Source organism: Physcomitrium patens, chromosome 5, assembly GCF_059467195.1.
Source record: "Physcomitrium patens ecotype Gransden chromosome 5, ASM5946719v1, whole genome shotgun sequence".
Taxonomy (NCBI): Eukaryota; Viridiplantae; Streptophyta; class Bryopsida; order Funariales; family Funariaceae; genus Physcomitrium; species Physcomitrium patens.
The window spans coordinates 11,273,056-11,284,278 of record NC_143414.1 but is presented as its reverse complement, the minus strand read 5'-3'; the positions used below and the strand labels follow the sequence as shown (position 1 = coordinate 11,284,278).

General features: G+C 39.5%; 1 protein-coding gene across 1 annotated transcript; it reads left to right on the top strand.

Annotated features, from left to right (window-relative positions):
- The first annotated feature begins 7,255 nt into the window (after positions 1-7,255).
- LOC112282099 (senescence/dehydration-associated protein At4g35985, chloroplastic) lies at positions 7,256-9,868 on the top strand. The gene is made up of 2 exons (XM_024519316.3): positions 7,256-7,601; positions 7,846-9,868. Exons 1-2 carry the CDS (start codon positions 7,256-7,258, stop codon positions 8,934-8,936), a joined length of 1,437 nt encoding a protein of 478 aa, XP_024375084.1. The 3' UTR covers positions 8,937-9,868.
- The last annotated feature ends 1,355 nt before the right edge of the window (positions 9,869-11,223 follow it).

Here is an 11,223-nt window from a genome sequence, read left to right as displayed (position 1 = left end):
ATTGAATCCCCTGTGTTTAAACTGTTATAATTGGGTGTTCTTTGCTCATTTGATGTTGCTTAATATTATTTGAATGTATTTTTGAGATAGACATTACTAGAAGTATACACCCCAAAAATGTAGTGATGTTTCTTAATTGTGTTTAGCATGTCAATTACATCCAAAAACATTTCATAACAGGGGAATATATTTCACATTTTGTTACAAATTTACAGTGGATTTTAAAGCTATATCTACATCATTGACAAGTGAACTTATAGCATGCCTACAAAAAAGACCCATTGCAACGTTCAAGGAAAAGTGTTGATGAACATAAAGAATTTGTCTTGAGCATGCCCAAGTTGGGTATTAGGGTTTAAGATTGTTGAATCAATCTTGTAGTAAAGAAATGGTTATATTCCATTTGTGTCAAAAAATAAGATAATATGACATAAAAGAATTCAAGTTGCTTACAGTTGTTTTTAAAATGTTACTGTTTCAAGTTTAGTTGTATTTAAAGGTATCAACAAAAGTATAAAGGTATGTATATACATAAACTTTGAGATTAATTGAGTATATATAAATGCACACAATTGTATGGCTCAGAATATTATCGAATGCATATTTATTGAATTTACATCGATTGGAGCACAATCGTAATAGATATGGTTAAAACAAATGGTGTATGAGCAAAATATCGTTGTATTGGAAAAAAATTATGTGAAATGTGTTTTTTTGGCAGAAAGTTTTACAAGCAACACACCTTTATTATTCATGCATTAACATCATTGTTTTTTCACTGTAGTGCACAATCCAAGTGCCTTTTGTAACTACATAAATTGGCTAATTTAAAATGAAAAAAAAGTGAAAAATGCAAAATGAAAAAAAGGAAGAGAAGATAGTCTCTAATTGGTATGAATTTTTAATATAATATGTTGTTGAAAACTTAAAAATTTTATTTCTCATTTCATGTCGTGTTATGAACATGTAAAATCAAACTAGAACATACATGTGACTTACAATAGTTCTAAAAACAGAGAGTTTATTATTTATTATCGCACTTTTGATAACAAACAGGCCTTCGTTATTTATGCATTTTTCCTCCTATACTTCATTTTTAAAATTTTATAAAATATATAAAAATAAAACTCAGCACAAACCTTTCATTTCAGTTTTGGATTTCGTGGATTTTTCTTTTAACATTTTCATTAGGTTTGTTACATACAAAATCAAGGTAAGTTACTAAGTCCATTTATAGTAAGAATTATCATAAACTTCAATTAAAATGAAAAGAACACAAACACATTATATGATTAACAATATTTGTATTTTAAAGAACGAGATTATGAAATAGATTTTACCAAGCGGCATAAGATTTATTTAATTATCTTATTTTAGTTAAAATAATATAGTATATATAAATAGACTGTATACAACAACTGAAATATTCTCTCTCTCTCTCTCTCTCTCTCTCTCTCTATATATATATATATATATATATATATATTTTTTTTTTTTTTCATAGAGGTTTAAATTTTGGTTTCCAAAAGGATCATAAAAATCACACAATAAAATTTTGAACGATATTGATGCTTTTATTGTCATTCTTTAAAGCCGATAAAATTAGATGTCGATTCACTTCAAAAATTTTATGCTCTCATTGTAATTAGCATGATTGATTTTCTCTTAAAGAATCTCACAGGGAAACACCAACATGTAAAGACGAGGATGACATGGATGACCCTTTTATTTATTTATTTATTTATTTATTTTCCAGATATATTTCTTTAAATGAGAGGCCAGCAATCTGACACGTCATCTTGAAACTGAGGCACAACAAACGACTTTCCGCTTTCATGGATGAACTGCCCTTCTCACGACCAGTTTCAAATTTCATTCGTCAAGGACAATATCATTCATCCGCATTACTTCGTCGATGTTGGAGAAAGCCATTATGTGGGACCGGATAAATTTGTCTTGGGCCAATGAAACTGGGTCACGGGAATGAACTTGGAGGACCTCACAATGTGAAAACGGCTATTTCTGAACCCCTAAGAGGGAGGTGGACTTCTCTTTCCAATCGATGATATTATCACGGCTTAAGGAATGAAATACAGTCAGAAAGCAGCTACGTCATCCGTTCGCAGTGATAGGGCGTTGATCTGGCATTGTTATAACCGACCCGACGTATCACGCTGTGCTCTGCTCCACGGGTGGGGGCTTGTAATCGAGCGCCACCTGTCAGCGGGGGGACGTTACTCTGTGTGTGTCAAAGTTTTGAAGGCTGGGCAGGCCGACAGTTTTCGGGCATGGTCTGCGTCTGCAGAACCTTCTGAGATGGGCAGCACCACGTGTGCATCGTTCGAAATGGCACTGCCCGTGAGAAGCGCGCCGGTGACAGATGCTGCTCTTCGGATTGCCAGCCTCTGGCCTACGTGGCCACGTCATCTTCGCAGCTGAGTCCACGTCATCATTCACATTTTCCCCCTGCACTTGTGTCAAACCCTGGACAAAATGTACAACTTTTTCATTTATTTATTTATTCATTTCATTGTTTAAATCAGCTTGAAAGAGGCATTCGTTCTGATGTGTTTTCATTTATGGATAGGGACACAAGTAACATTGAGCATAGTGATTGTGAAGGATTGCTTATTTGTGTGTATTGAATGTGTTCTTAATTTTATTTATTTTTTATTATCACTTTAATTATTTTATCCTCTTCTATTTTTCTTTTTTTGTAAATGACTACAAAATTCAAGACGATGCTATTACATATGTCATAAGTAAAACTTAATGGAGATGAAATTCTGTTGTGTAGATTAATGGCATGGACTCTGTTATTTTTTTGCTTAATTTTTGCTTAACAATGTGTATATATATATATATATATATATATATTATTTTTATGTATTTTAGCAAATTTTTTTTTCCTCTTGCGAATTTCATGAAGTTAAAATAATCTTTATATTAGACTTACACAAGGATGTAGATGTTAATAATATCCAATTATAAATAAAACTTGGACTTAATAATAAAAATAAGCAAGTCGTTTCTTTTTAAAAAAATATATGTATTCTTAGTGTCTTGGAAATTCTGAAATTGAATCTTAATTTATTATTATCATTATTATTATTATTATTATCATATGATAATAATAATAGAAAATTGTCTTCTGTAGAAAATTATGGATATGTCAACTCAAAAAAACCATGAACTTCTAGAAGAATTTAATGATAATTTCATATTTAAGAAAGTGTTTTTTGGACGCAGGTGATATTAAATGAAAAGACTTATATGTATTCAACTCAAAAGCATAATAATTTAAAGTACTTGTTTTTAGTAATATGTATAAAGTTTTATTGGAATTTAATTATATGACGCATAAAAAAAAAGGATAAATCACTATGATGATTATCAACAAAAATTATATCTAAAAAGAAATAAATATGTAAATGAACAAATCAATCAAAATGTCAAACTACTCAGTAGATAGTAAAAAGAAAAAACTATAGATCACCTTCCATAGTTTTCATGGATGCATGACATTGTTGCCATTGTTACTTGTCCTTGTGATCCAATACTTAGAGATAAAAATAATGAGCTAAAAATAAATTTTGTATCTTGTAATTTAACTTGATTTTTTTCATAGAGAATTTTTCTTTCTAAAATAAATCTAGACTCAGTTCTTTAAAATTTTAGGAAACTTTGGATAATCATAGAAAGTTTTTGCTAATATGCATGTATGTGTGTATATGTAAATAAATTAGTAAATAGAGGAAGAGAAAAAGGATGTATTTGTTTTATTTATTTTTCTAAAAACCAAAGGTTTAAAAGTTGATTTTAAAGAATGTATTGTCAAATCTTAAATAAATGGATGAAAATATGATTGACTTCGTCTACAATTAGTTCATTTAATGTCTTTACACTCTTATGTAATAAATATATTTGAAATAAATAAATGCCTCCCCCCCCCTTTTGTTTTTTTTGTTTGTGCAAAGACTTGAAATACAGACCACATTTTATTGGGTTAAAGTTTGCAGGCACATGGGACCTCAGAACTACACTTATTGATACCAGACAGTTGCTACAACCTGTGGTTCATGCCATGTGTTCCCCTTCCGCACTAAGCACACCATTTAAAAAATATAAACTATCAAATTAAACATCCAAATTAAGTTTTTTTTTGGAGGTACCAAACTTATACAGGATGCATCTAAAATCATATTTATGTTCTCGATTTTTTTTCTTTTTGTTCAAAGTATAAATCTTTTGAGATAAATAGTGTGCCATTGAAAAATTGAATTCATATGATGTTGTCATATTACAAAAAAATTATGTTTAAAAAAAAAACTTCGAATACATCTCCAATTTTTTATTTTGTATACAATACAAGTTTTAATATTTGCAATCATACAGGTAGGTGTGAGCGTGTGTTTTTTTTATTATTATTTTTTTCTGTTTTTATTTTTTATTTTTTTTATACATGCCATCAAGACAATAATTAAATAAACGGAAGTAAATAGGCACTATTCATCAACCTCGTTGTAAAAATTTGACTTTGTCTTTAATATGTTCCTGTTGTGTTTGATGAAATATATAAATTAAAAAGAGTTTTGGAATTCATCAAGTATTTTTTTCCAAAAGACGGCCTTTCATTGTTCCATGCATTGAAGATTTCAAGTCCACAACAAGGAATGAAAAAGTTCATTAGCAAAAGTGGTTTGGAATCTTATCTGGAGTAGCTTCCAAAATAACATTAGGAATAACAAAAACAATTGTAAAACATAGATGTTATTATTCAAATCCTTGATCTGCAAAGCGATTTATTTTGTTGCATTGTGAGACTTCAGTGCTAGTGTGAAACCCTCTACAAAAAATAAAATAATAATACGAAGAAACACTTCACCACTCATGCCATGACGCGTGTCACAGGTGTGCTAATAATCCTTCATTCGACTTTTATATTTAAAATTAAAATTATTGATTTTGGTTTTGTTTTTGTTTTTCTAATAGTGACAGGATTTTTGTCGTGGTGGAGACAAATAAGCGAGAGGGAGCACCCAACATAGAGCAGCAGCATTAAAATGAGGGCCCATGTCGAGGTCTTAAATTATCCAGCCGCTACTCCAAATTAGTCACCACGACTAGTGAGTAAGACAGTGAGTGAGTGAGAGTGAGTTAGTGAGAAAGTGGTTCCCCGAACCAGCATAACTCAATCACTCTCTCACAGAAAACGAATGCACGCATCTTTGTAGATGAATAAAAGGAACCACGGGAAGACAAAGATAGGGAGGGAGAGAGAAATATATGTCATGTGTGCATGGGGGTGGGGGGTATGTTCATGAGGCGGTGCCCGGGTGGATGCGCTGGCAGGGGGCCATGCAACGTGGACGGCGAGGGGGCAGGGGCCTTCTTTTGCGGCAACGTAGCCATGGAATATCTAACAACAAAGAACATTGAACCCCACAGCAGCAGAGTCAAGCCCGGGGGGGGGACGGGGACGGGTGGGACGGGCGGGGTAGGACGGGGCGGGGGCTTGAAGGGGACGGGGACCAGTCAGACTCTTCCCTTTCCCTTCCCTTTCAGTGGAGCCATCATTCATCATCCCCGCGCTTCCGCTCCCGCTCCCGCCCCTCCCAGAATCGAGAGGGATCATATTCATAGCTGAGCAGTGGTGTAATCGTCTCACATCAGTCCACATGCGATCCTATGCGAACCCAAGAGAGAGCTGTGCTGCTCCGAATCGAACACTATATTGTCCCGCTTTCATTCCGTCCCCCCGTCGCGCACCAGCCAATTCTATCCCCACGATTTTGGCTTCCACCGCTCCTGCACCTTACAACAACAATTTGTAGAGAGATCCAACTGTGTGTTGTGGCGCGTGCAATTTTCCATAGTAGGGTTGCGTAGGTATGGAGCTGAGTCTCTCTTTCCCTTGCGTTCTCTGAATGGCAGGGCAAGTGGGTGGTCGGTGTCCACGTCCAGGTCCTTGGTGACTGCAGGAATTGGTCTGGGGGAACTGAAGAGTAGAGTTTATTCGAGTTCGTTCGTTCGTTCGTTCATTCGTGCGGTTTGTGTGTTTGTGTGTTTGTTTGTTTGGAGTAGATTGCAGTGGGTTTTGAGGGGATCGTAGCGTGCATAGTTGGTGGTAGTTGTGGCATTTGGTAGTGTCTGGGAGTGTGTTTACGGTGGGGGTCACTTCTGTAATGTGAAGGAAATTGAGTTCGAGGAAGGGTTGGAGTGATCGTGGGAGTTGATAGGAGTAGGTAGGAAGTTGCAAATTTTGATGGGAATGAGGTTTGAATGCTGTCTGCAGCACCACTGCAATGAGTTTGGGTCAGCGGGGACGGCGAGGTTCCGCTGATCCTAGTGGTGAAGTGCTGTGAATGTGAGACTCATGAGGGTTAGCGCATTGAATCATTGTTCGGAGTTCAGAGCGCGGAGAGGGTAGGTCGGGTTGTGAAGTGGTGCAGTAAAGAGCGTTGGCCAAGTTTACACGATGCCTACCATGATGTCGCCGACGATCCAGTGCTTTAGAGACCTGGTTCGGCATGTCCTGATTTCTGGTTCTTTCTATAAATAAAATCTTCAGGAGGAGATAAGGCCGTTGAAGTTTACTCTCGAACAATGTATTGTACTAATCTTCACTATTTCCCTTTACAAAGGTTGTATCGCTTCTGGTAGCTTCACTCGTCTGCGATCCCGAAACATGAATTTTTTCGCGATGAAATGTGGGCCCGCCTCCGAAACCTAAGAAAGTAATCGTAGTTCGAAATCCTATTTTCGTCGTATAACCGTATGGTCGGTTCATTTGAGCATGTAAATCTTGTCCTATTCAAGAAACACCCGACTCTCATCGTTCTCGAAACACAACCCGGGGGCCAGCCTTCCGCCAATCGGTGGGGATTCCTAAAAGCAACTGGAGGAATTTCGCAACTTCTTTTCTTTCTAAGCTTTAAAGAAATTGAATTGATAGGGGATGGTCCCCGCCTACACACGTACATGTGTCTCCGGAGTGGTTGGGCCAAATTGTGGGCCAGGATGGACTTTTAAGCAGAGCTTTGAAGAGTTCGGAGAAGACGAAGTGAAAGTAGTTCGAGTGGGTGTTTGTAATGCGGAAGACTCTGCTTACGAATGTGTAACACAAACCTTTGTCTGTGCAGGTAAAGCCACGAGTGGTGCATATGTGAAGTTTTGGAAGGGTAGATATCGTGTACATCAGGGCATGGGAGGAGAATTCCCTAGTTCATCCAGCATTTGACGTGGGGAGTCCGACATGGGTAGTCAGAGGGAATTAATCAACATAAGAGGCGCTCAGTTATATCTTATTGATGGCGAGGAAACCGTGATCATGCAGAGCGGCGACTTCTCCTTGAAACTGTTGAAGCAGACGCATTCGCCGCTGGCTGTTGTGGTAGCAAATGTTGGCGAGGTGCAATGGCCTGTTGGAAAAGATGCACCAGCCTTGAAAGTCTTTCACAGGCGTTACACTTTCGCTTTGCCTGGGCTGGTGTATGGAATGATCCTCCCTGAAAGTACCTCCGCTGAAATTTTGCAGCAGCTGGAAATCATCCTAGCCGAGTACAGCACGTTCGAAACGCATCATGAGATCGCCAACTCAGGTACTGTTCTCACTGGATTCGAAGTTGTCGATTGCAAGTCACTCAAAGACCTGGACCGTTGACACATAATCGTAATTATAAATCTTCTTTGTATGTTGCTGCCTGTCAACTTTGAGTGGTTAAAGATGTGAACAAAAAATCAGAATTCGACGTCGACCACGGAGGGTTATAACTTGTGCAGATTGGTCAATTTTTGTTTTCTTGTGATGGTGTGATATTGACGACAAGGATTTCCCTGTCACAGTTCAAAATCAATCTACATCATCTGGTGTTAGAGATAACGCAGGATACTGGACGGCAGTAGCTCCGGATGTAGAAACTTTAAGCTCGCGAGTGGCACGCCAAATTAGTAGCACATCTACCGTAGTGGCAAATAGCATAGTAAAAGGTGGAGATTGGGCTGCGTCTGGAATCAAACATGGAGCGTCTCTTCTGAAAAGAAAGGGTCCAGATTCTTCGGGAAGTGGTGAAGGTAGGGTCAGCCCTCGCATGATGAAACGGATGCAGCAAGCGCGCCGAATGTCTGCTGTAGCGAAGCTTATGTCCAGAACTCTTCTTAAGGGCGCTATAAGTGCAACGGGCCACGTCTCAAAAAACTTGGGCTTGGATGTGAATGCCACCACTAGTGGGTCGCAATACGGCTCGCAGGAGGACACAGCCCGGAATGTTGCTGTAGCTAGCGTAGATGCATTTGGGAAAGTTGTGGAAGCTGTTGAAACCGCAGGGAAGTCGCTGATGGATGCAACCCAGACCGCGGGCACCGACATGGTACAGGAACGGTTTGGCGAGCAAGCTGGTCAGGTCTTGCAAGATGGGCTTGGAGCTGTGGGGAATGTTATCAATACCGCGTGGACTTTGAACAAGATGGGTGTGAGGATGCTGTTGCGGATGACTGCTGCTTCTACAGCACTCAATACACGATCTGGCTCAAAGAGCACATCTACTACTGGTGATGAGAGCATGTCCTCTCCTACGTCAACCGCTTCCATGCCAATGAGACATCGGTCTCCGCCTCCGCTGCAACATCAGATTACTCTCTCTCCCCAACACTCTGCGGACCCTGTTCCTCTTGATCTCTTACCTAATGCGAGCGTGCACAGCGGGCAAACACTGCATACTTCACAGTTGTTCCCTACTTCGGCTGAGCAGATGAGGGATCAATCAGTGATTGGGTTACCCGCTCCTTCCCCCATGTTTGTGCCTGTGGGGAATTACACATCGGTTATTCCAATAGGTACTCCTGCTAATAGTCCTTTCCAAAAATATCATCGGCATGTACCGCAACCGCAGCCTCCATTCAGCTTTCAACCCCGAGCGAACACAAAAATGGAGTAAATGTACAAATCACGATTATGTATATGTGAGGGTGGTTCGTGACGTTTCTGGAACTACGTTGTGATGAATTGAAGACGATTGAGTTGTGGAGTGTTGTTGTGTGATGCATTATCGCTGCAGCGATTGAGGGCTTGAGAATGGTCATACTCGTGCCAGGGGAGGCATCAGCAGTAATTAATTATATCCGCAACCATAGAAATTGGCGATTTTGTACAAAGAACTGCACTCGCAGAGAGCAGGACCAAAGCACATGGTAAAGGGGGCTTCACCATGTACAGTTGAGAATTCTAGACCATGAGATTAGAGCTTAAGGATGATCTCCTCTATAATTGCGAAGGTTAAAGGCTCTTAGTAATCATGGTTTCGGAAAGTTACTGTCGCAACATATCCAGCACTTGACCAACACTTGGTAATTGCATCAATTACAAAGTGACTAAGGCTATTTGATTGGGCGTAAAGTTGCGGTGGTACACGCCGAAAAGTTATAGAGAGTTGGCTTTTTTTGTTGTCCAAGGCATGGTTTGGGACGTTTGAAGATTGATCGAGATGGCTATAGTACATTGAAATCGTTTTCGATCGAGGGAGGGAGGGAGGTTTAGCGAACAGGATTCAGAGAAGTGGTGGTGGAGATATTTTTAGATGTATTCGTTCTCGCAAGGGGAAGAAATCACATGGTAAAGGGGGCTTCGACCAACATATCTGGGGATGAGTTGGTTTGATAGGAAGGGGGATTATGCATTCTTAGTGGCATCTCACTGTCCATGACATGGTGAACATGATTGTGACAGACTACGCACACGTGTATGCATACTTCGGTTCGTAACATGCTGAACTAAACATTCTTACCTTAGTTAAACTAGGAGGCCTCTTGTTGTTCACATGCGTATTAATTCACATATTCATTCATGTGCGATGAGTATTTAGCTGTATAACTTGCTGTATACTGAGATTCGAGGCAGTGCTATACCTATTTATAGACCTCGTCATTTGGAGTATATGCAGTATCATTTTTAAACATACTTTCCATTTTTGCGATCTTCATTTGAACATGTGGCGCACACATACGAATCTCTCTTATGTTTCTGTGTGGGATTTTGTTACCATCCCAGACATGATATTTCTGGAGTTCTCAATTTTGACACCTTAGGTTCCATCTACCTGACACAGAAATAACGAGAACCAGAGCCAACTGTTACATTCTAAAGTAGTTTCGAGAGCCAGGAACCTAATCATTCTTTCTCACGAGTCGTCCCACAAACGGACATTCGATTCCATTGGTGATGTTCACAACTTCGTATTGCAGCCACAATAGGGGGAATGAAAAAGTGACGTACTCAGCACCACCGGAAAAGTAGGGTTACTTGCGTCCTTCGTGGAACTTTGTGAAGAAGCCGAGACTGAAGCTGACCTTTGCGAACGACACATGTCCTGACACGCGACAAGGGTAACTCAACAAATCGATCACTCTTCAACGTCTGTCAACGAGAGCAAACACGACTGGAACTTCCACAAAGTTACCTCCTGGGGAGAAAAGAAAACTCTAAAATATCCAGCCCACTTGCGTTATGGTTGCTTCTTAGCCTCAGGCTCTTGCCACACAACTCGTCGAATCTCTCAACAAAAATAATATATATTATCCAAGTAACAGAGGCAATGCACAAGCCTGATATTTTTAGGGGAATAATCGGTGCACAAAACACTATGGAATTGGAGCTGGTTGGTCTTCAAATAGTTGCCGACCTTCCTGAGACTTTCAATGCCCTGTGAGGATCTAGAGATGGCAAGTTCAACAGCCCCCACTCGTCACAAAAATATCCTTGCCACCTCCACCTCACCCTGAGGAATCCTTCGCAATTGTATTTCACCTAGCATTTTGGGGGGGGGGGGGGGATGTACCCTGCAGAAACACAACCTACAGAACACGCGCCGTCAATGGACCATTCATTCAAACACGTTCACTCATCACTGGTTCCGTGGTTTAAGTACCCAGAATCTTCGCTGCAGAACACGGATTGCCAGTCTATTCAGGGATATCAGTTATTTTGGAGCACAGTTACAATCAGCAGATATAAAAAAGGACAAAAAAGGAAGGAAAAGAATATGATCCTTCTCACGATATGGGGAGTCCTAACCAGCTGGGGAAGTCCATCTGTCCCACATGAACTGCGTTACTTTCGATTCCGACCTTCGATAGAAAGCACACCAGCTCCCTGCAACGCCATAAACTGCAGTGCACAGCGAGCAAGCATCTTTCCTTCCCTCTTCTAGATACACATGTATTATTATT